This window comes from Acanthaster planci, linkage group LG19 (assembly GCF_054643075.1).
Source record: "Acanthaster planci isolate LZ-2023a linkage group LG19, COTS_SCS, whole genome shotgun sequence".
NCBI classification, from domain to species: Eukaryota; Metazoa; Echinodermata; class Asteroidea; order Valvatida; family Acanthasteridae; genus Acanthaster; species Acanthaster planci.
In genome coordinates this window covers 9,133,554-9,159,226 of record NC_141795.1, presented here as the reverse complement: position 1 = coordinate 9,159,226, position 25,673 = coordinate 9,133,554, and the positions used below count along the sequence as shown (strand labels likewise).

The following is a 25,673-nucleotide window of genomic DNA, read 5'->3' as shown; positions in this document are numbered from 1 at the left end:
CCTAAATGCACTTTTTTATGCTCCATTGGATCAACATGATGAACTTGTACGATTGACTTGCTGAAATCACTACGGGATTTGTCAAATGGCTTTCATATTTGTTAGACTTGTGGCAGCTGTGCTTCACATGATAATTACGGCCAAGAGACAGAGACTGTCCACTTACACGGATGGAGATTAATATTGACTCCTTTGATCTGGGATATGTTATTATACCTGAGGATAGGTGAATGTCCCACATCGGCAGTCAACAACTGTTTTGCTTTACATCCAGTGGCGTAGCTCTGATTTTACAAAGGGGGGGGGCACCAGCTTTCAGTGGTGCGGTTTTTGGGGTAAGTTTTTGTTAGCCTTTTTCAATATTCATCCGTTTTTTTTCAGTGGGGAGGCACCTGGGGGGCACCGGGAATTTTAAGGGGGGGCGTGCCCCGGCCCCCAATGGCTATGCCACTCTTTACATCCATCTTAAAATTCTTTGAAACGTTCTCTTCACCTGAAGGTTTCAAAATTCATTGAAATAATGAGGATCTCGGTCCGTTCCGGCATGGAAAGTTGTACAAGGAATAGGTGCATCACTATATCGGTTTGTGGTGTTCTTGTTTACTTGCTTGAAAGTTATATCTCAAAAAAACCATTTGGGGAGAAGCATCTGCCTGTGTATTCAAGCTCAGCAGACACTGTGTTGAGGAGAAACAAACTTCAACAGTCGACAAAAAATTGCGGTGCTCCAACAACGGACCGTATTGAAAGCCTTGGCCAGTTCACTGCTTGCTCTAGCGTTCAAAATTATCAACTGTATGTAGGTCAAAGAAGCAGAGGTACCAATGAATAGTCTGGTTAACAGTCCTTGCATTCTTGTGTGGAGTGAGGGGCGGGACTAGTCTATAATACCATGAAGTGACAGCTCTGATGAGTGATATCCACAGTGAGGGCGATATGCATTTTTACTACAATCATAAGTATTTATGAGCAAATTGGAGCATGTCATTGGCCAATTTTGCTCCACTTCTGGGAAGTAGAGCGCATACACGTCCAGGTGACGTCATACCGGTGAGCATCCAGCTCGCTGCCATATGGTAGTTTTTTATGGTAGCACCAAAAAGTCCCTCTGGTACCCATCTTGTAGACATGTAATCTTTGGCATGTAATCTTAACGGAACCAGTCTATTGTAGTTCTTGCCAAACACATGGTATGTTGACCTTGAATTTAATATTGTGTCAATTTGCTCACGAATAATTTCAGAGGTGTAGTAAAAAAAAATACAGCATCATTTATTTCTGGGATACACGTTAGGAGGTAGTCAAACTGACCTACACTTCGGAATTCCCGCCACTTTCCGTCAAACCATACTGTATTCGTATATTAATGCTCAATCACGTAATCGTTCTGGACCAATGAAACTACAGAATTCATGACAGAGGTTTGACAACACGCTCTGTAGTTAAAGGATACTCCAGCTTCAAATATTTTTAATGGTAGCCATTCAATTTGTTTCAACAAGATGTTAGCTATCTAAAACCCAAGGATTCAACTTATAAACATGTATAAATCGCAGTACTTTATGAATGAGTTGTTCGAGTTGGGTAAGATTTCTTTTGCCGGATGGGAAATTATTTCACCTGAATTTGTATGTCTTGTGACTGTTTGTCTCCTGATATGTAGCAACCAGCTCCTCAGTTAGCGATGGTCGGCACCAGTCTAAGGCACTCACAAAGTGTCTGTGATGGATGAGGCAGGATTCAGACTGGTCCAGTCCATGTTCTTGGAGGGCTAGAAGTCCAGCCTTGAGGAACGGTGAAAGCAAGAAACAAACAGCAAATTGGATTTCTAGGAGGATTTCAAACACTCGATGGACGGTTTGTGTTGAAATTTTGTGAAACAATAAACAAATATAGGACAGTTTAAGGTTGGATTGTCACTTTTTGCTCCCCTCAGTTCCAGAACTTAAATAACTGGTTCCTGAGGAGAAATCACCCACAATTAGCCATGTTCTAGTTGTTTTACCATGCCTCAGATATGTTCAGTTGCCATTCAAATTTCAAGAGCGAGGGGAAGGCACCTTGTGCATGGGCCACCATGTGTACATGTGTGGTGTGCATGTAGCATACCACTTACTAAGGTGATGCTCCAACATGCATACAGGTCTCTAGGTGACAGTTTACTTGAACACTAGTATATTTGACTTGTGCACGGATCCTCCAATACGTGCAAAAACAGCAAAAACAGCAACTGGCGCATGATAATGGATCAGTGAGAGTTCGGCTCTTGATCATGAATATGCATGAGGTATGGTAGTTTTGGTGTAGACATTCATTGCTTGATGTAACAAGTGCGTGTGCAATAATCTCCGAGATGCTGAGAGAAATAAAACCCTTCACAAGCCTGCTCAGTTGAGACTCAAATTGGCCAGTCAATCCAAACATACATGTACTTTGTTGAGTGATGAGGAATCTGTACTCAAAGCAGGAGTTTGTGGATTCAAACCCCATCCTAGTCAAACTTGCACAGTTGTATTTTTTTTCCTCACACATTTTCTTAGCACAGGACACATGTGACCCAACTTAACCACATGCTGCCGGGTGCTTTTAAAAATGCAGTGAACACATACGGGCGATTTTCAAAATTCTTCAAAAATTCATCATTTCATTTAATGGACATTTACACCCACACGAATGACTCTTTGGTGGCTAGTCTAAGCTGACTCCTGAATATTTCAGCCAGGCCTGCTGCCCTGTAAAGAGAGCGAAGAATTGTGAGGTGTTGCGTTTTCCTTTGTCCCAGTGAATGCGAGTGGCGTCTTTTCAAATGCGGCTGGATTAACGTGCATGCTGTGTCGCTCATCAATGGGGCCCTGGAGCACTTTTGTCCGCGGTACTAATCCGTGGGCGCACTATGCCCAAAACAGTGGCATACTGTTTAACCACTTCGTGCCGAAGCATTTTTCAACGTTGATGATGCTGGGCTGGCATGACTATCATTTTTTCCGTTTTCAAAATCCTTCAACAATTCATCATTCCATTTAACAGTCGTTTATAGCCGCACAGAGTAATCTTTAGGCACTACTCTAAGTTGACAGGTGACCTTCATTGACGCCCGAATATTTCAGCCAGGCCTGCAGCCTTGTAAACAGAGCCCAGATTGTGCGGTGTTACACAACTGTCTTTTGTTCACGAACCTGGCTCAGTGCACTGCTGACCTCTTTTCAATAGGGGCCAGATTAGCATGCAGCGGTGCTGTGTGGCTCATCGCTGCGGTGGTGGAGAGCTTTTGTCCCCGGTGGTAATCCACTCGCTCTCAATGCCCCAAACCCTGGTATACGGTTTCAAAATAACACTGGATTATCACCACTTTTGAGAGTGAAAAATGCCGGTAATGCCCAGCAGCCTGGTCTTTTGTTCGGAGTACGGTCTTTTGTTACAGGGCCCTGTTTCCTTTGTCCGAGTTCGGAGACCCCGGCCACACATATAAACCATACGGCTCTGATTTCGGAGTCCCCGGCTGGTAGTGGTTAAAAACAATGACGGATTACCTTCAAAAAATGCAAGCCGAAAAATGATGGCAATTCCCAGCAGCAGGCCTTTTGTTCTGAGTACGGTCTTTTATTACATGGACCAGCTCTTTTGTCCCATTTCGGCCACCCCGGCTCTGCGTATGTTGCTCCAAATGGGGTTCCTCAGCCGCAATTGGTTAACAAGATGGGCCACCAGTCACCAGAGCCATTTTTGAGTTAATAGCTTTTATAACAGAACCTTGCACAGAATAAATCCAAAGGAACCATCAACATGTTCCGTCAGCACAATGTCCGTTTTCATCCAAATGCCAAACTGAATGATACATCAAGACAAAGAACTCATCAGGCCATTCTTTTCAATGCAATTTAAAACAAAATGACTGGAGAAAAAATGCCTTACGCCTCATAAAGTTAGTTACAGTCTCATGAACATTGAGTGCTAACAACCCTACAAACCAGGTATTGGAGTCTCACCTCCCTGCATAGCCCCTCTAGGTCGGCTCCCGTGTACATGTGCGTTACCTTGGCTACCTCCGTCAAGTTCACATCACCAGCTAAGGGCATGTTCTTGGTGTGCACTCCCAGTATCTCCTGTCTTGCCTGAAGACAGAGGACGTGGAATTGACACCTTTTACATCTTGAATACCGTATATGTGATGCAATCAAGCAAAACAAATCAGTGGTCCATTTTTTTTATCTGAAGAAACGACTCTGACGATGTCCAAATCGAATCTTGTCATGTTTCAAATCCCACAATAGTTGGTCGAAAAGTTATTTCAAGGTTGGGAATGAAGTCATTGTATAACTTTCAAAGGAATGAAATTCAACAAATTGGTGTGATTTGACAAATCATTTTGTTTGATTGCATCACATATGCTGTTGCCAGTGGCGTAACTACAGGGAGATATGGAAGGGGAGGATCATTTACCCCCATCCCTTCACGCCCCCAGGGTGCATCCCACCAACTGAAATTTTGAAAGGTACACTGTACACAACTTACATACGTATGTATCAGCCATAGTTACACTCCTAGTGGTTACCAACGTTTCCATTTAATTGTCACTGCACGGAAGCCATATTTTGGGTTTTTTTAATGGATTGAAGCTATACAGAATCCTACGTTAACGTGTGTTTATCCTTGTTCAAGGTGAATTTAATCCACACAAAATGTGTAACGGAAATAAAACAAGTCAGGCTTGTTAAATTTTTTTATTAAATCATTACTAGACTCTCGGGCTTGTTAATAAATCATTTTTAGACTCATGACATTTTAAGAGTTGCCATTGATACAGTTTACAAATAGGTCACTTATTCAAGTATGGAAATAAAAGTGTGATGGTATGGTTCCCTGCCATCCCCTACAGCATCGACATAGGGCTGCACAATCAACCGACCACACCCAACAGTGACAAACTGGTCAGGATCTGGTAACAGAATAAGTGTACTGATATGACAGACCCGAAAGAAACAGAGCAATATATGAAGCAATATACTTCCACGTACCTCTTGATCAGGTGGCGGTACGTAGATCAAACAATCAAAGCGACCAGGCCTGAGCAGGGCTGCATCAATGAGGTCTATCCTGTTGCTAGCGGCGACCACCAAAACGTTGGGTCTCCTGAACTCTGCCTGCAAAAGTGGTACAAATAAAGCCACTCAAGAGGAGAACCAGGTAGTTTTCTAAGCATCGACAATAACATTTTGAATAAATTTGTTTTTCTTTTTACAGTTTTTATTGTTCTTGCATCAGTATTCATGCAAAATTCCACCCATATCTTCACTGTGACAGATACATGTAAATCATACTACACTCCAAGCTTTCATAGTCCATCTGATTAAAGTATGTTATATTTGATATGTTATTTTCCATCCTTTCCTTCCTTTGCATGGTGCTACCACAAGCCTTTCCACCTGTTGCTGTCCTTCACCATGACTAGCCTGAAATTCCACCTTTCCTTCTTGTTTAACAATTTACTCTAGTAATCCACATTGTTGTAGTCAAGATCATCACCTATTCAGACAAACGGAACTGGGAGAGCAATGAAACAGTAATACTTTTGTTGTAAATCATAGCTTGTGACTTGAATACGGGCGATGGAAAGGGTCGACAGATCTCGCACACTGTGATTAGTCAACGCTTTGCAGACTCTTGGAGGCGCACTATTGTGAATCAACCATATTCAGACTGGAGTTCTTGTGTAGTTCTTGCCGTGGTCTTTTTTGATATCCCTGCAACAATTTTTTCACAGAGTTGAACCTTTAGCAGTTTTTCTTTCAGAAACTCTTTGCAGTCATTTTCACACCAATTTTGTGACAATCGAACAGTTCCTGTTTCTCCGAGACAGGTCAGCCAAAAATGTATGCTTTTCTGCTGCTACGGTATGCTCAATACATACTGGTATGTGGCCTTGAACCTCTAAGACCCCCCCCCCGCCCTTTGAGATGGTCCAAAATAACCCTGCTCTTTTAGGGTTAAGGGGTCCCAACTACAACGCGACTCGACACACTTGAAATGAGTCCCTTTTTCATGCCGACTATACCTGAGTTGTTTTGTTGCCCATACCGTCTACACTAGGGACCTCTTCATCGATGGACACACCTATTCCATCCATTTCTACCAGGAGACAGGACAGGAGACGTTCGGACAGGTTACGCCCTTTTTCGGTACCCCGCCCTCCAATCAAGGAGTCAAGCTCATCCAGGAAGACAATTGAAGGAGCTGTCAGTCGAGCCTTGCGAAAAACCTGACAGTGGGAGAAAATAACTAGCGTTTCTGCAGAAATTTTCATCATCATCAAACAGGAAAACACGAGAAAAGGTTTCATGGTATGAGAGCATTTCAGGTTGGATGATTTGGAGCTTATACACTCGGTACTATCACACGATAAGAATTAAGATTCTGTATAATTATTCATTATTATTGACATTTTGATCAGATCTGTCTAAGCCTGTTCTTAGTGTTCGGGTGCGAAACGCTTGATGTCAATATCGTTTTTTGAGCTGATTTTTTTTTCACCTTAACCTTTTTTGGGACGTGTAACTGCTTTTAAAAAAGTCACATATAAACAAAAGAAAAATTCCAGACATGTCTGGTTTGCTTTGTGTTTAAGCACACATGCAGAATAACCTGCCCACTCTAAATACATCAGTCGTAGTTGGAGGGTACCCTGTTGATGGCATACAGTGCTGTGCTCAAGTGGGCTGTTTTGCAGTCAAATTACCAAAATATCCAGCATAATTGGTTATTCTTACAAGAACAATACATGTATTAAATTTTTGTCATTTTGCAGGACAATATTTGCCGTTTCTTACAATCAGTGTTTTCTATTAGCAAAAGGGCAGAATGAAAAAACCTCACTTTCCTACTTCTATTATATATCCTTTTAAGGTCGGGAGAAAAAAATCCTTTCCATCATGTCTGCTGTAAGGTGAAAAAAACCTGTTTTGTATTGAAAACAATCAGTCACAGCTTTCACATGTAGAAATGGCCCTTGTTTCATGAAAGGCCCCTACTGGTACCCATCATAAAAATGACACAATAAATGGGTCAGTAAGCCAATTAACTGTTAACTTGTTGGTGCTTTATACCAACAGCAAACCTATCATGATTTCCATCCTACCTCTGTGATGATCTTCTCCGAGTCACCTACAAACGGCGAGTACAGCTCAGCACAGCTGAGGGCGAGGAAGCTGGCGTGACACGCTGTGGCCGCTGCCCGAGCTAGGGTTGTCTTGCAGCAACCTGGCGGGCCATACAGCAACACGCCGGACGGCCCCGCTAGGCCTAGATGAACAAAGCTCTGCCAGTGATTCATAGGCCACTCCACTGCCTGTAAAAATGATGGAGCACTTCAGAATTACACGAATAAGGGAACAGTTGGTGGAAACTTGAAGAAACAAAGAATAAAGCAAATCATAAAAAGTATCACAAAATGGTATTTAAAAAAGCCAACTCTGGACAGTATGATTCCACATCAGAACAGCTATTTGGTGCAAAGTCATTTCTGACTTGGTCCATGAAACCACTTCATGCTTAGTCATCTGTGACAGAAATTTGGATTTCTTGGTGTCATGTGAAAGAGGACATTATAACGAAACAGACGATGATTACCATTTAAAAAAAAATGAATCACATTCAAGAAACAAACAAATTTATCTCGGTTTTCTTTATTTAAGATACCCGGTATCTGCCCTGAGTTGAAGTACACCATCCCAAGCAAAAACAGACAGACTGGAACAAAGCTTTCCAACCAGGTTCTTGCACATGTTCGGCGTGCACATTCCAGAATAAATTTGTTGCACGTACATGTACTCAGCGTGCCCTATGTCAAACACACATAAACTTGCCAAAGGACTGTCAATTTTATTGGAAAACACGCCCTCTTTTGTTCCCACTCGGAGCGGATAGCATCTTCAACCAAGCAGTTTGTAAGCAAACCAGCTGATCAACCAGTCCACGGACAGTACATGTAAGTTGGTTGACTGAACCCATTTGTGTCATGCAAGCTGACAGACTACCAGCCAACCAAGTGACAGCCAATCAGCAAGTCTATACCACAAAGCCAATCTTTAAGCTCCCATGTCTGTGTTCATATTTTCTCTGGAAAAAACCTAAATATGTTATCTGACACAGTTATGCAAGCCTTCAATTAAATGCATTCAATTACACTGCTACACACTGGAATATCATAACTGGTGTGTAGCCCTGGGTCCAACAAGTTTCTGCATAATTTCAATGGTCCCTACAGGTTTAATCTACGTAATAGGCACTTGCTTGCAGATGAGCATCTATGGAATCTGAGCATGTCTGCTGATTAATTATGCTGCATGTAGATGAAAATCGCCTGACCCCTAGAGTTTGACCAATGAGGAGACACATAGGCCTTCAGCCACAGTAAGCTTAGTGACATTAGAGAAAACACATGACTCAGGTGAGTCAATGCCTGGCCCTGTTCACATGCCACACTCTGTACTGTGGTTCATATCTAGTTGGGCTTTAGGCACCATTTCAAAATTCTGATCGGATAGGTGTCGGACAGAACGGTCTGACCGATACATTTATTATTGGTTGACTATCAGGTTAAGTGCTCTCAAGTGGCCAATTCTAACTGATTATGCCTTTTTACTGCATTACTTCCAAGGCTATGTGGTTTCAGTGGAGCAACACCCCGTCCATTATTCACTCAACACAAGTCACTGTTATCAGTCGGATGGCCCTGTCCTATAGTCAACCGCTAGGAATTTTGAAAAGATGCCTTAGTTGGGCTCAGGAAGAGGTCGGTATCTCGGTGTAAGTATATGCTATCCAAAAATTACAAATAAGCAAATTTGCCAGGTCTGAAACACTCTCGATTACACTTTCCATGGAAGTGGCCTAAGCCACGTCAGCTAGTCCAGTCACCAGTCAAAGTATGGTCAGCTGACACATCTTGACCAATCAACATCCTCCATCACCATCCGGATTGAAGATGACTTCGTAACAGCCGTGATTGACTAATATCCTACTGCATAATATTTGCAATTTTTATGTGCATGTACATACTAGAAGTCTGTACTGAGTACGCAGTAAGCTCAGTAGAACAGAAGATACTCACTATATGAGCCCTGAGCCAAACCAACAGAGGGCGCAATTTTCCTAGCAACAGCGTCTCCTTTGGTAGGAACTTCACTTCGCTGATTCATGAAAAAGACCGTTAAATGCATGCGTGGCGTGCGCATTGCAACCAACAAATTGAACATTTCCAACCAGCATGACTCTCTTCAACCCATGAGGGGGTGCTTCTGCTCAAGGGGGATACTGGGTAAAGATTAATGACAATATTCAGAAACAAAAACCCAAATCACCTGTTTTAACTGTGCCTTCACTTGCGCCAACCCACCAATGGCTTCCCATGGGACTGGCTGTAGCTCCTTCACAACTGATCCTGCTGCACGATGAAGGGAAGGTGTCACGTGACTCAGGGCACCAGTGAAATCTCCCATCATCACAGTAGGGCACTCCTTGAAGAATGAGGAAACCAACAATGACAATGCATTTTGTCACATCTTCCAAACAAACCTAGATTAGTCAGGTCAGACACTCGGTTTATTACTAATAAACGCTGAGGCTTACGATGAATCACATAACAAACCTTTAATTAATCCTCACCTACTAGGGCCTTTTTACTAGGGCACATCCTCAATCCTCCAAATTCCTCAAATTGCCCAACTTCAAAAACTGCAGTCATCCTCAATCCTCCAAAATCCTCCATGGCCCTACATGTACTTTGGGGTTTTTTTTGGGGGGGGGGTTGTTTTTTGGGGGAGGGTTGGTCACATCAGGTTGGTTGCTGGGCTGAGGCTGGTTTTCTGCAGAGTTGGCTGATGGCTTTACAGTTGTAATAAACAAAGCAGACATGTGCCTTTGTTTTAACACACTGCAGTAGAGGATTGTGTAATTTTATGACCAGCAGCAGTGAACAATGGAACACGCTGTCCTTAGGTCCATTGTAAACAGTATAATATGTGACCATATGCACCACCATGTGACCGATTTTTGGTACTTCATTCACCATTCATCCTGAATCCTCCAAAATCCTCCAAACCACCCAGAGGATTTAGGAGGATTGAGGTGGGTTACGGTTAAAGTGTGACACCTACCAACTTCCCCGAGGATTCTACTGTCTTGCTACCATCACCTATCGATCTCTCCAGAGCGCTGAAGATTGCCTGCTGGCAAAGGTAAGCCAAGTCGGCTCCACTGAAGCCACTGCATCGTTCGGCGAGATTACGCAGATCAACATCACCAGCAAGACACATACCCTGACAGTGTGATTCTAGGATGGCTACCCTCTGTGAGGTGGAGGGCATACCCACTAAAACCTGGCGGACAAGAACAGTTGCAATAGGGGTCATTCCACAAAGTTTGGGCACAGTTTATGACAGCGTCCCTTGTTACATCGGTGAAAATGAACATCTTTTTTGCCCTGCATGTGGATTCTAATTGACACTGTTCAAAATCTTGCTAGGTTCTTGGAGTAATGTGCTTCATCTTTGCTGAATAATAATGACTTCATCTGTTGTAATGTGAAAATAAAGGGCAATAAAAGTTACCGATGTAACAAGGGACGCCATCACAAACTGTGCCCGAACTTCATGGAATGACCCATAGACCAATTGAGCCTGTTAAGTCACATGACCTACAGTGGGTATCAAACATTAACAATCACGGTGTCCTTCCATAGCGAAGTGTGTTTTAAGTGTTGTTTAACAAAGCCAATTTTCAGCATGGTACTCAGCACATCAGTGGTCCGAGTACAGTACTTTATCTACCATCAGCTTTATTTTTGGTAAATGACACTTAAAACACTTTGCTATCAGAGGACACCATGTTTATTGATGTTTGATACCCACTGAAGGTCAAGTGACTAAGTGGTCATGCAATCGGTCTATTAACCCTCCTATGCTGAAGTCATTCTTTGAGTCACTTGGTAAACACCTCAATGAAGCACAGCTGTGTCGTGTTGTGCACTGCACCAACAGTCCCTCACAGGAATATCAGATTGCACTTTTGTGCTGCCCAAGAACTGTGCTTCACTGTTGCATGTGCATAATTGTGCAGTAAACCAAATGCAGTGAAGAGGACTGCACAAAAGACCCTGGGTCATTTTGTGCTGGCAACCAACTGTGTGCACACCGAACCTGTGCATGTTTGTGTTCCGTATAGAAAACACATGCAAGAGAATGACTGTGGGCGCTTGTGCATATTTGTGCTGTAAAACCAAAGGAGGGTTATGTGTATGTGCCATTATTAATTTGCCAAAGAGAAGTGACTTCCTTTACTCTTATTTTGCCAATTACAGACTTTGTTTCCGGTAATTTATGTAACAGTTACTAGACCCTGTCCTTCCACTTTTCTAATTGGTCTGCCCTAGTCTCAGCAACTGCAAAATTAATTATTCTTAGCTGAGTAATTTGAATTAAAATCAGCCTGTTGTGGTTATTTCTGGCCCGTCTATGCTACAACATTTATGTGTGTACAATGTACATTTATTTGCCATCCAAAAAAGACGAACACATTGTCCAGGTCTGAAACACTCTTGGACATGCTTTCTGTGGAGGCCACCTAAACCTTGTCAACTGACATAGTCAGCTGGCCTCGTACGGTCTGAGCAGAATTCTGCTTGAAATGGCATCACGTGCAGAGCTAAGTCGCATAAAATTTGCACGCACATATCAGACACTGTTTTGGAGCCATGGGCTCTGTTGAACAATGGATGGCATTCAGATTAGCATTATGAAGATCCACTAGAAACGACACACTGCTGGATCTTGATGGAATCTGCATGGTTACCTGAACAGTTGGATGAATGGACAGGCCCAAGAAAGTGACTAAGTTGGGCAGGCTTAAAACTCATTCCGATTGAACTTGGAATTTAAATGTCATGCACTGCACAATATCGCCGATATACATGTACTTCAAATCTATACAAAAGCAATGATTTCACAATTTCGAAAATTTATTGATTACACTCTCTTTTTTTTTTAAACTCACCTCTTGATCAAACCTCCCAGGCCGTCTGAGTGCTGGATCAAGCACATTTGGTCTGCTTGTTGCCCCAACAACCAGAACCTTACTATGACCCCTGACCTCATCCATAAGCATCAGCAATTCGGCGACTACCCGGCTCTCGTGGCTGCCACTCGTGTAGTCCCTCTTTGGGCACAAGACGTCCAGCTCGTCAATGAACAGTACGCAGCGATGGGTTTCGCTTATTGCAAAGGCCCTGTCAAAAATCTGACGCAAATTGGACTCGCTTTCTCCAGGACTGGCTCCGAAGATTTCTGCTCCACTAACTTGCAGGAGGCATACCTTTAAGGCAGAAACAATATCAATCATGCAATAGAAATGCAAGAATCATTTCAAAAACCTTTGACAACCAACGCTCTTAACTTTCATCAAGTGAAACGACGTCACCCAACCAGCCAGGCAAAATATTTCATCAGGGGCAGGAAGTGAACTTTAGAACCGAAACAGCCAGCGAGCAGCCTCCTAGATCACATTTGCCATCAATTGCGATGACGGCCGCGCATCAAAAAGTGATGGTTATCACTGATTGGTTAGTCTGACCAAATAGCCAATCAGCAAGGGATGCAAATCATGAATATATACTAGTGGATAAGACAATCTGGGAAATAGGCAACTGCTGGGTCAGTCATTCTGTCTGTCAGTGAGTGAGACATAAAGAGAGTTTATCCACTCCGAGTGGAAACAAGAGAGGATGTGTTTTTACATGGAAACAACTGGTCCTTGGTGGGAACTCATCTGGTGAGCAGGCAGGTTTATCTGCATTTGTAGCTCAGCGCACTTTGCATGTGTGCCAGTCACATACATGAAAGCCGTGGAAAACCTTCCAACTAAAGCCTGTCTTTCCTTTGCCAGTGAGGGTGCACTTCAGCGCAAGGCGGATAAGGCTGCCAGTGTCCCGAAAAGCAAGACAGCGCATGAATGTCAATGAGGAGCAAGCCAGCCAGCAAAACCTAATTGACAGTCAGCCAGACCTAGTTATCGAGCATTCAGCAACTATGCAACACAGATCAAAGCTTAACTTCAGCACCACAAACGGAAGACAAAATTAACCTTGGATTGAGATGCCACTGAAAGCATGAGCGATGTCTTCCCGCATCCAGGTGGTCCTCGCAGCAGAATTCCATGAGACTGCAGGAGGCCAAGTTTCTTTAAGGACTCGGGGTACTCGTCAGGATACTCGACGAGTTTTCGTAGCAAGGATGCTGCTTCGTCAAGTCCTCCAACCTTAACACTTTTCTGGCTGTATACATGCTGTAAGGTTTCTGTGCTTGTGATGTGTTTGATTCTAATTTTGGTTTGCTCACTGATCAACTGGAGAGTTAGCTCTCTCACCGAGTCACTAGATTTTGAATACTCATTTAGTCGAGAGTTGTTGCTGACAGATGCTGCTGCTGATGAAATTACTGAGTTGTTCTTTGCTTGATTACCTGTGTGTTCACTAGATGATATTCTACATGTCGCATTAAAGACAGATGGTGACAAATCTATGCTTGGCTCATGTACAGTTTTATCAATGGAGGGCATCGTGGGATGTTTGTCCTCAGTAACCACTGATGCAACATTTGTCTTTTGTGAGTTTGGGGGCAAAGCGACAGACACCTCCTCCGGTGGCGTCTCTACCAACAAAGAACTTAAATATTCTTTTTCTGTACTCTGTTCAGCTGCTTTTGGCCTGTCGAGTTCAGTCTTCCTTTGACGACTGCATTTCTCTACGACAATATGCAATATCTTTGGCCCTGCAAAGTCAGAATCAGATGGCAAAGACACTGTGCATCTGTCCATCACCACACAACCCATCAACAGCTGCCTGAGCTGTCTGATCACAGCCTCCCTCGGTACCTGCTGAAGGCTTCTCAGATGCTTGAAGTCAGTCAGGACTGAGACAGTGACTTCCTCGCAAGGAACTGGTGTCGGCACCGGTTGAATGGATTCAACAGAGATGTCACTCCATTGGAACATTTTTCCGGCTTTGGTCTCCTGACAGGGAAGAGTGACTGTGTCTTGGACCTCTATTGGCCCATCTTGGAGGTCGTTCCTCACCCACAAGGAGCAGATACTCCTGCATCCATCAAGCTCAACGATGCACCAGCTTCCAATGGGCACACTGAGTTGTTCAAGCACCCCTGGACCCACAAGGCAACGTTGGGTACTGTTCCCCAAAGATGAAGTCAGCTGATCTAATGATGACATGTTGCATCACCTGTAAGATAAAATACAGACAAGCACGTACATGAATGTAATGCATCTATCGGGCAATCTTCATGATCGTGTTGTGCTATCAGTCAATCTTGCATGAAATCTTTGACTTTGCTCCCCTTTTACATAAGCTTCACAACTACAAATTAAAGAGAAAAGGCTGATGCTAGAATTATTGGCAAATCATGCAATAAGATGGGCAGATTGTGTAAAAATCGAGGGATCACACAAATCAACCCATCACACCCAACATACATGTATCAATATGTTAGACTTGATCACAGCAATGTCGCCACTTTGGATATGAACACTTACACTATTTCAACTTATTTCTTGATAAAAGTTCATGTGCACATATTTGTACATGTAGACTGTTAAGGCTGCTTTCATCCTCCAAAGTAAAAGTTAAAAAAGGGAATCATTTTGTCCGATGGAGAGTTCCATATCCAGCCAACAAAATTCTGCATTTCCATAAAAACCAACAACTTTTAAAAGATACTTGTGACATAAAAACCCTTTTTATCAAGCATTTCAAGAAATTTCCACTTTTGCAACACCGACAGAGTTCCTTTTTAAAAACACAAGCACGACAGGGTGAGGTGGGATTCGTTGCTACGTGACGAGTACATCTTGATGAGACGCAGAACTTCTGCCCAAATGTAAAAGGTCCATTTTAAAATGGGCCACGGGAGACAAATACTGGCGATGTGGTTTGAGGGTGGATATCAATAGTCCACTTCAGCTCCCAAAGGTATTGGAAGTTGGAAAAATTCCATGTAGTTAACGAGCAGTGCTGGAGTCAAGTCTATCACAAGTCCCTTCACAGGGCCAGTCACAAGTAATAGGGTGAACGATGACAAAAGAATACTTTTGTCACAGTTCATTTGAATAACATGTGAATTGGCTTACGACTGAATGACTTGTGATGGACTTACAGGGACTGTGATGGACTTGACTACAACACTATCACTGGGTGAATGAGTATCCTACCTCACCACCAAGTAAATTAATCTAATATGAATTAGCTGTTTTAAGTGGAGCGTTAGTACTCCCTTCTTTGAATATTGTACTGGATTGGTCATGAGCCTCAGAGCAGGATATTATAATTAGAGAATTAATATGTGCTTGGCCTGTCTTAAACGTGCATTTAAGACCAGTGCAGGAGAATGGATGCTGATAATCACGGTTCAGGCATTAGTCACGTCCATTCTACCGAGCAAGGTCTTAAACGTTAGTTTGAGACTGGCCACGCACATATTTAGTTCCATTGACAAATACCTTATTCAGAGAGTCAAAAGATGTCAACGTATGATGGATTTCCAATGATTTTGTTCAGAAAATTTTTCCGGAACACCCCGTCCATTTTATGGTATATTCCTTTTAAAAGTTGTTTAATAGAATACCCTTCAACGAACTTGGTGCGTGTATGGCATGTCCAGTGCACACAGCCTCCTGACCAATCAGGCCTGATTACACTGTTTCGTATCCACGTACCAGTGCATGATTTACTCCTCAGTGGGCATTATCAAATGTTAATAAATGGTCACGTGATGCATTTCAACCAATGGGAATAGAAAAACTGTCCCAGGTATTTATGAATGGTGGGTAAAGAGTTCCATATATGGGCATCACTAATTTAATTCACATACATGTATCAGCAATCAGAAAGTATACCACATCTAGTGACGTCTTCAAAAGTCAACTTTAGCAAGGAAAATATAAAAGCATCTTATGATTTACATACATTGTAGAAAACAAGTTTTCAGACCAGTCTCGTAAGTCACAGGATTTGTGCACAGGATGACAAGTAATGCCCATGTATGGAACACTTCCCAAACTGTTTCCTATGTTGGTGTCTTGACACACTTCTATTGGTTAGTGCACCTTGTTGTGTACTGTACTGCGCCAACCTAAACACACCATGACACAAGTATAAGTTGTAATGAACCTAAACACACCATGACACAAGTATAAGTTGTAATGAACCTAAACACACGCATGACACAAGTATAAGTTGTAATGAACCTAAACACACCATGACACAAGTATAAGTTGTAATGAACCTAAACACACACATGACACAAGTATAAGTTGTAATGAACCTAAACACACGCATGACACAAGTATAAGTTGTAATGAACCTAAACACACCATGACACAAGTATAAGTTGTAATGAACCTAAACACACGCATGACACAAGTATAAGTTGTAATGAACCTAAACACACGCATGACACAAGTATAAGTTGTAATGAACCTAAACACACGCATGACACAAGTATAAGTTGTAATGAACCTAAACACACGCATGACACAAGTATAAGTTGTAATGAACCTAAACACACCATGACACAAGTATAAGTTGTAATGAACCTAAACACACGCATGACACAAGTATAAGTTGTAATGAACCTAAACACACGCATGACACAAGTATAAGTTGTAATGAACCTAAACACACCATGACACAAGTATAAGTTGTAATGAACCTAAACACACGCATGACACAAGTATAAGTTGTAATGAACCTAAACACACGCATGACACAAGTATAAGTTGTAATGAACCTAAACACACGCATGACACAAGTATAAGTTGTAATGAACCTAAACACACGCATGACACAAGTATAAGTTGTAATGAACCTAAACACACGCATGACACAAGTATAAGTTGTAATGAACCTAAACACACGCATGACACAAGTATAAGTTGTAATGAACCTAAACACACCATGACACAAGTATAAGTTGTAATGAACCTAAACACACCATGACACAAGTATAAGTTGTAATGAACCTAAACACACGCATGACACAAGTATAAGTTGTAATGAACCTAAACACACGCATGACACAAGTATAAGTTGTAATGAACCTAAACACACGCATGACACAAGTATAAGTTGTAATGAACCTAAACACACCATGACACAAGTATAAGTTGTAATGAACCTAAACACACCATGACACAAGTATAAGTTGTAATGAACCTAAACACACGCATGACACAAGTATAAGTTGTAATGAACCTAAACACACGCATGACACAAGTATAAGTTGTAATGAACCTAAACACACGCATGACACAAGTACATGTATAAGTTGTAATGAACCTAAACACACGCATGACACAAGTATAAGTTGTAATGAACCTAAACACACGCATGACACAAGTATAAGTTGTAATGAACCTAAACACACGCATGACACAAGTATAAGTTGTAATGAACCTAAACACACGCATGACACAAGTATAAGTTGTAATGAACCTAAACACACGCATGACACAAGTATAAGTTGTAATGATATACCCAGCAAGAAATGAGACCGAGGGATACCCCCCAACATGTCCAATCCCTATACACATTCCAGACTATTGTTACTTAACACATCCCCCCAAGATGTCTGAAAGGAATTCCCCAGATTCCTGCAAGACAATGACCAACACAAAGCGGGGGGGGGGGTTCTCTCCGTCTCATACCTTGCTGCATATGTGTAATGAACCAGTCTGCCATCATGGTGAGAACTCTGAATCTCAAACATGTTGATGGGCATTTAACCCTTTCATGGCCGGATTCTTTTGACCGTGACTGCTGGGCTGTGGTATGCCCTGAATGGAGGGCTTTGTCTATCGGCAGGCCCCATTGAACCAGCAGCTGCACAGTGAATTGACTGTACTTGTGGTATGCACTAATCCTCACACAAAGCCACGGCTTTTGCTGTCAGCAGGTACATGTACATGTAGTAGGCCTAGGCCTAAAGTTATAAAACTGGTCGGTTTTCATGTCAACATCAAAAAAGCGTCCGCGCTTTGCACCATTGTTTTTCTCCTCCAGATCTATCGTGTCTATTAATTAGGAAAGAGTTCAGCACACAGACAACTCTTACTTTCCCTTTAAATGTTATAACAGCCACCAGAAAGTGCGAACATGTCCTAAAAAGTGAAATTCAGTCAAAAAAAATCCAAAACATTGACATGTGCTTAGAAAACACAGGGTTTTTTCGGACAAGTCTCACAAGTTTGTGCACAGCCAGGGTCACCAAGTTATTGTCTGTATGGAACTCCTTCCATATCATTTACAGGTCTACATGTAGTTATGTTCATCCAACAGCATATTTAGCGCAATTTACAGGATGCAGTGACAGTTAAGAGGACAATGAAGAAATGTTCAGTTTTTGGAGGGAGGAAAACCCTGGATAGATATTCTGGGAAAGCCCACAGACATGACGGAATCAGGCAGGGACTGAAAAAACAATCTATATGCTGACCAAAGCTACCCCCAGTGTATGGGGTCTGACATCGGACCCCACAGTTCTGGGGCCGGCCTAGCCCAGGTGGGCTCCCTGACTGTACTACGTTACGGAGGGTCAGTCCAACCTGGGCTAGGGCCGGCCTGGACCAAAACCACGCAGCGCTACACGATCTTTGATGCTGACCTAGGTGAGATTCGAACCCAAGTTGCAGAGGTGGAAGGCGAGGAAACAGCCACTCAAGATGAGCACCGTGCATGGTGCTTGGTTGGTTGGTGTGTTCATGGCACATATACTAGCGCATGACCGTGCATGATCAACTCTTTCAGCTGCAGTTAAGATGTTCACGAACAACATTTCCACGTGCTTGCTTTACCCTGGTCTGATCCTGCTTTTACCTGACATTCGCTAAAACGGCTGTGATTTGGGTACTAGTTCAGTCATGAAACTGGAATTTCGAAGTCATCTCATAGAGGGCGCTCGTTTTAAAAATGGCGGCCTCCATGAGAAGAGTGATTTTATTTCTTCGGGCAAACATGTTCAGTCAAGCTGAACGTCGTTCTTTTACTCCTCATCTTCCTTTTCAAAGTTCATATTTAATCTTCAACGTATGGAAGACTCATGTCTTAACGTATGCCAAAAAAGCAGGTAGGCCTAGGCCCATGTTGAAGTTATAGGCCTACGTACGTACAAGTCAGTACTCAGTAGGCCTACATGCAGTGACGTAGCCCATGTTTGACGGAGTCATTTGTTGGTAGTGTTAATGAAGACAACATCCAACCTGGGCTAATGTACATGTAGCCTATATATAGTCGTCACATGTTAATGTTTACACGCCATGATGATGATGATCACACTACATCATCATGTACATGTACATTACTACATGATGTATGATGTAGCCTTGGCCTACCATGGGCATGTGGCTAGGCTGCATAGCAGCGCAACCTTGTTGACTGTTAGTATTACAAAGTGTACATGTGCATGGGGATGTAGGCCTATATCATTACTACATTAGATCAAATGTCATGCATGTCATTTTGGGGCACAATCATGACAATTAGTTGATCTACAATCAAATGATTGATCAATCTGATTGCTTGATTTGTTCGTATTTCCGCCATCACCATGGTGACTCTAGTCACTGCTAGTAGTATCAGCCAATCACATTTTCTTTGTATTGTGGAGTACGTTTCCCAAAATTAGGGAGACTAGCATTAGTAATCAGCGGTAATACATTTTTCTAGTGTTTTTTCTATTTTATTTTTGAAGTGATCTTGGAGAGGATGTCATAAGAATTCTTCTGATGGAAATTTGGATTCCATCGGACTCTTCAAAGCAGAGAAAAATCTATTTGAAGTGGGAATGTTGTGAGACGTTTTTGTACATGTGTAATGCAGGGCAAACTGTGATTATTTTGTACACAAAAATGAGTATAGATTTTAAATGAAAAGCTCAAAATGCATATTTTTGTAAAATCTTTGTTCTTATTTGTGCCTTATTTCAATAAATCAAATGCTGGCTTCACTTCGAATTTCAAAAATTTTATTACATTACAGGCCGATTATAAAAGATATAAAATTTTGTTTTAAAAGCCAATAAATGATCACTGTGAGGCCATGATCAGAGCTGAAAGTCAGACTTCGAAACGTAAATGATGACTCCAGTTGACTTTTGCAAACTACTGAGGGCGTTATCAAAAAATGCAGAGCATGAAAAAAATGTACCATATATTTTCAGATTGCCTTTGCCAAGGCATGAATCTAGTAACAACTGGGGTTTTTTTTGGTACTTCTTTTTGCAGAAATGGTACTATATTTGTGTTAACAGTACCCAAATTGACTACCAGTATATGTATATGTACACTTGCATTGAGGTCTGTTGCTTCTTTGGGGTAATATATTGAAAGAAGAAAATGTAAATGTATGCATAACTCTAAATTGAAAAAATTAAAAGTAAGAGGGGAAAAAGAAGAACATCAAGATATGGCAAATGAACGTAAATTTTTCTCAAGCTGGGTCACCAAATACAAGAGGTACCAATTGATAGAATTTTTTGATAGAATTTTTGGGAAGTACCTGTAAGGCACAGCTTAATCCCTGTAAAATGATGTTTGTAGTGTTTGCGAAAAACATGTAGGATGCACCATGGTGACTTAATTCAACCGACCTGGCTTGTCTGCAGATGATGGCATTTCTGTCACTTCGGTGACGTCCAGTGTTCCTCAAAATATTAAGTATGTTGGATTTTAGTCAAACTTTCAACTTGTCAAAGTGAAGCCACAAAAAGTGTAGTTTATTTAAGAACAAAATTTGGGCGAAATACTAAGCGCAAATTACGAAAAACTCATGGACAATTCGCAGGTGTGAAAGATTCTTTTGAGAAAGGGGTGTAAAGTTGGAGATTCAGAATTTACTTCAGGATCAACCAAAACACGCTCTGCACACAGTTGCCATGGTGATAAAAAGCAAAAGCATATCAGGAAAATGAAGTCCAAGGCCCATGCATCACAGACTGGTCCGGTTCCTTTTTGGACCCTCCCATTGCATTTACACTGTAACGAGTACGAATATGACTAATTCCTTACGTACATGTATATGTATGGCCGTATAGCCACTTAAGAGAATCTGCATTGGATGTACATGTACGCCTTTTTCTCCACAAACATATATCCGTATAACTGTACAAGGTAGAGATTCAGAACTGTTTTCCTCCTGCCCCATTGATTTTGCACTCTGCCAAGTGTTAACTTCCGCTACAAGTATATTATCCCCATCATATCTGCACTTCTGAGGTACTTCATGAAAGTCTTGCTCCCTAACTGCTCTGTGGTAGACAGGAAAAGATTAAGAAGTTTCTCCACACTTGGGACTGCGATGGAAATAAGTTTTTGCAATGTTATTGCATCATCCCAGCTCTTTCCACAAATGTTTTTGTTTTGTATCATGTAGCCATAGTCTTGATATCTTTTTTATGCATATTTTTTTTGTTGTTAATGCATATACATTTATTCTTTCTGTTATTATTTTATTGTCCATGTATGTGGAAAGGGAAATAAACCAAATCAAATCGTAATATTTTCAGGGAAAGGATCCAGAGTTGCCGAGCCAAGAGAGTTGATGCAAGTCAACACAGATCCCAACTACCTGGTGAACCACTGCTCTGGGTCGAACTACTTCCGAGAGGGTCAGGACGTCAAGCTGGGACCAGACGAGGACTATCCAGACTGGCTGTGGGACCTCCATATCGGACCTCCCCCAACGCTGGAGGAAATGTCGCCCGACACACCGCAGTACTGGCGAAAGCTGAGGAGGATGCACATGAGGAGGAACAATCGCCTGGCTAAAACCAAGAAGTTCTAGGGACTGCTGGAGAGAGCCGCCGACAGACTGCACTGCCCAATGCACATACATGTACTATCACAACTGCACTGACAGAGCTGTACAGTGTAACTGCCAGGCTTGTGCAGAAAGGAGTCTATTTCGTACATGGCTATCTGTCTTGTCATACATGTGCTTCAACTGTGAACCATATTAGTGCATAATTGGGTGTGTTTAGGGAATTTATAGGAATGACTTTCCCAGCTGGGATATAGAGCATATGTACATACATGTATGTATTCCACAGTGGATTAATGCTGATGCCATTTATATTGCAAGTTGTCAACAGATGTGGATATCAGATTTGGAGCTGTTTGTTACAGGTCATATGTACCATAGAGGAAGAACACAGAAGGAGTTGCAACTCAGGCAAGTCAAAGTGTTCAATAATGGTCACCGCTGAGTCAGATGAATAATAGAAAACATTCCAAGAATGCCTGATTACTGCCTGCATCTTAGCTGAACAAGCGGGGCAAGTAATATCCTAGCAATATTTGTAGTTTTTTGCTTGCAATTAAATATAAATTATCGATGTGACCAGGAAATAGAGAAAAAATCCCTGATATTAGACCTACTTTTGCCATCATAAATAAACTTTTAAAAAATTGATACACTGTTCCATTATCCATGCAAAGTTTGTAATTTTATTCTCTTCCATCCAATACATCAGTGTTCAAAGACTTGATACGAATTTGGCTAAGACTGACCAACAAAATGTTCACTACCACTGGAAAGCTTAGTTCATTAGGAACAAAATGCACTATTTCATCACAGGGAATGATCGTGAAATCTCATAAAATATGCTTTTGTACAAATGCCATAATAAAAATGGTTCAAATCTTGTAAACAACCAAGCTATTTATTCCCAAAGTAACTCCAGAAGAAAGTGCTCATTAAGGGCAATGACTGCACATATAGATTTAGGGCACAGAGCGTAACGCAAGCAACTGCGCAAGCATTAAATTGGATGTTGTTATAAGATCATACCAAGCACCAACAAAGGCATGAATATTCAATTTCCTATACGGTATACCACAGTACACGGAGTTTTAAGGATGCAGATTACCACCAACAAATTGCAGTGGCAATCATAGGGTACAAAGGGGTTTTGTGGTTGTGATACAGATGGTGCGTAGCAAGCGTTTGCTGCACTCTGGCTATGGACATACCAAGCATGCCAGAAAGCGGTAATTGGCCAGATGTTAAAGCCTGGGCAGTTCAAACTCCTTCTGTGTCCTTCCTCTATGTACAGGCATGAGATTCTTCCGACTTTTGTCTGAATTCAGACACATTGATTCTGATAGAAAGCATTATGGGTATAGGAAGAAATGCCCCTTACAGCCTCTTTATACCTAGTTTCAGATATGATTTAAAACTGATGAGCTTATCCCTGCACGTATCAAAGAATCCCATTGTATGGTATTATGTAATTAAGTCAAAGATTGAATGTGATATAAACCTACATGTATTCTGGGTTGTATTTGCTGGCCGTGAAAGCATGAGATGTTTACCAGTGCTCTGAACAGGCCTTGCGGGCAGAACCACCGATATCACTAGACCTTTACATGTAGGTTGCACTGTTTGCAGTTCATACCAGTGAAACATGTACATGGGCTAACTTCACTTGAGAATATTCTGAAACAAAGAAGACTGTTTCGTTTCTTTATCACTGTTTGAGTGGGGTTAATTACATGTACGCTGTAGCAAAGCACTGGTAACACAGGGGCAACTGCTCTAACAAAATTTTTACTTCAGGTTCTTCCTGTATAAATCAAGTGTATATTAAAAAAAAGCTGGATTTGAAAGACACTGGCAAATTTATTGTGAAAAAAGCATTTTTGTTATGGTTACACACGGTAAGGACTTAGCTTGAACTATTTTCATGGTGCACTGTACTTAAGCAAGAAATAGTCGTGAAGATAGTGCACTACTGTAAAAGATAATATTTACTTATAATGCACACTTATATGAGAACATGATAAAAGTGCCATGAGATACATCATTACCTCTTCTCAACAGGGATGTAAACAGACCTAGTAAGACCATCCCAGCTCCCTGAGGTGTGTACGGCTTGCTGCTGCTATTTCAGGCGCAAAGAAATAATGCAGTATCATTTAAGTTTGAACACTCACAAGGAAAGTGAGAGCAAAATTACGGGTACATTTGCCCAGCTTTCACAAAATACTATACAGGGGTTTTACATAATACAACGTACTTACTCTTAAAACATAGAGATACATTGCCCATGGATTATCTATGCAAATAAAAAAAATTGTATAAAGATTAAGTACACTTAAATACCATAAATGTGTTTATCTTGAAAAATAAATAATTTCATCTATCACTAAAATATGAGCACATGAGTTTTACAAGACATTTTAAAAACCCTTCTAAAAATACCTTTCCAAAAGAGGCAAAGCTGGGCATAGTGGTCATAAGGGAGGTATTCCCATAAGAATGTGCAACAAATTTTTTCCAACTTTACTTTCCCATAATTCAATATTCCCTGATCCGATCTCAACCAGACTTTGTATGTTTTCATTTTAGACCCTAGTCTATCATCTCTCAAAATTTGGATGGTAAAATTTGGCCTCCTCCTGGTAGTTGGAGCATTAGAGAGACACTGAAATGTCTCCCTAAGGTTGAAAAGTTTACCACAAAGTGTCTCCTAAATGACCTATTTGTGCTAATACACAAATGGACTTTGTTGAAAGCTTTTCATTGTGCTGTCTACCAAACTTGACAGAACACTCAATAACCCTCACTTTTTTATTCATTTATCTAAAAAATTGTTAAAACAGTCGTAGATAGATTTGGTCACAGAGCCATTCTCTACAATTTAATGCATCACATATCGGAGTCGTGTCTGCAGCCTTTTAGGCCAAGGCCAAGTAACTGCCATTCGAGGCCGAGGCCAGTGTCCGAGGCCAAGGCCAGTTATTACACACAGACACATATAACATACATTTGGCTGGCACACAAGATTCATCAAGCAGAACTCAATTTGTCTTGGAATGTAGAACTGAAGAACAACAAATAAGAGGTAGGTTTTTATTTCAACGGATCCAGAACTACATGTAGGAACAATCTGGAACTGAAAAGAATTTCAATGAGTACATGTAGCCTAATTCATGCAACACAAAAGCTATCCTTTTCGTGCAACAATCAATGGAAGTATGTTCCCTGGGAATAAAAAACTATTCAGATGCATTGCGTCATTGAGGAGTCTAGGTTCCATACCATGTGTTTGTACACAAAAATGATCCATGCCCACAGCACATGCACGTCGCAAGTACAGTAAACTCTGTCTCGATAAAATTTTTTGGGGGGAAGTAAAAGCTAAGAAAACTGACTCAAGATAGGTGGCCTTGAACCGGCCTCGACTGATTCTTCAAGTCCAGAGGGGGCCAAGACCGAGTCATTGCGTAGTAAAGCTGAGGCCAAGGCTTTGAAAAACCGGCCTCAAGGCCGGGAGGCCAAGGCGAGCCTTGAGACCTCCAACACTGCAGGGTGGAATGTTGGTTTTACGTCGGCTGATTGTCAAAGATACTCTGGAGCAAGTCCTGGGTTGACCTGATCATGCGGTATTCTTTGATCAAGCGTACCCCGATGTTCAGGCTCATCAATTCAGCTTGAGGTTTCTCTCGTAAATCCGTAGCTTCTGCCATTCCAATTATCCTGAGTTAAAATAAAAATATCAAAGTACATGTAATCATTCATATGAAATTTTAGTGACAAAGGACCAAAAATCAGTGCTACCATT

At 41.6% G+C, this 25,673-nt stretch overlaps 3 protein-coding genes across 7 annotated transcripts in view; 1 reads left to right on the top strand and 2 right to left on the bottom strand.

The window, feature by feature from the left end:
• Positions 1-1,442: 1,442 nt before the first annotated feature.
• LOC110985031 (uncharacterized) lies at positions 1,443-19,005 on the bottom strand. Of its 2 annotated transcripts, none has more exons than XM_087129951.1 (10): positions 18,929-19,005; positions 13,132-14,281; positions 12,046-12,363; positions 10,152-10,373; positions 9,357-9,512; positions 7,133-7,342; positions 6,053-6,256; positions 5,016-5,141; positions 3,987-4,112; positions 1,443-1,784 (listed from the first exon to the last, which is right to left on the bottom strand). In XM_087129951.1, the coding sequence occupies exons 2-10, from the start codon at positions 14,269-14,271 to the stop codon at positions 1,617-1,619; spliced, it is 2,670 nt and encodes an 889-aa protein (XP_086986077.1). In that variant the 5' UTR covers positions 14,272-14,281; positions 18,929-19,005; the 3' UTR covers positions 1,443-1,616. The 2 variants fall into 2 exon arrangements, with proteins under 2 accessions (XP_086986077.1, XP_022101419.2); XM_022245727.2 differs by lacking the exon at positions 18,929-19,005 and adding an exon at positions 18,717-18,922.
• LOC110985033 (large ribosomal subunit protein mL54-like) lies at positions 18,552-23,727 on the top strand. 2 transcript variants are annotated; one of them, XM_087129957.1, is made up of 2 exons: positions 18,552-18,720; positions 21,615-23,727. In XM_087129957.1, exons 1-2 carry the CDS (start codon positions 18,567-18,569, stop codon positions 21,890-21,892), a joined length of 432 nt encoding a protein of 143 aa, XP_086986083.1. In that variant the 5' UTR covers positions 18,552-18,566; the 3' UTR covers positions 21,893-23,727. The 2 variants fall into 2 exon arrangements, with proteins under 2 accessions (XP_086986083.1, XP_022101425.2); XM_022245733.2 differs by lacking the exon at positions 18,552-18,720 and adding an exon at positions 19,002-19,178.
• The window catches only part of LOC110984965 (uncharacterized), a 17,132-nt gene continuing 13,985 nt past the window's right edge, over positions 22,527-25,673 (bottom strand). For all 3 annotated transcript variants that reach the window (XM_087129956.1, XM_087129955.1, XM_022245633.2), the window contains exon 8: positions 22,527-25,588. In XM_087129956.1, the coding sequence (XP_086986082.1) occupies positions 25,435-25,588 (154 nt within the window). In that variant the 3' untranslated portion in view covers positions 22,527-25,434. The remainder of the gene's footprint in view (positions 25,589-25,673) is intronic.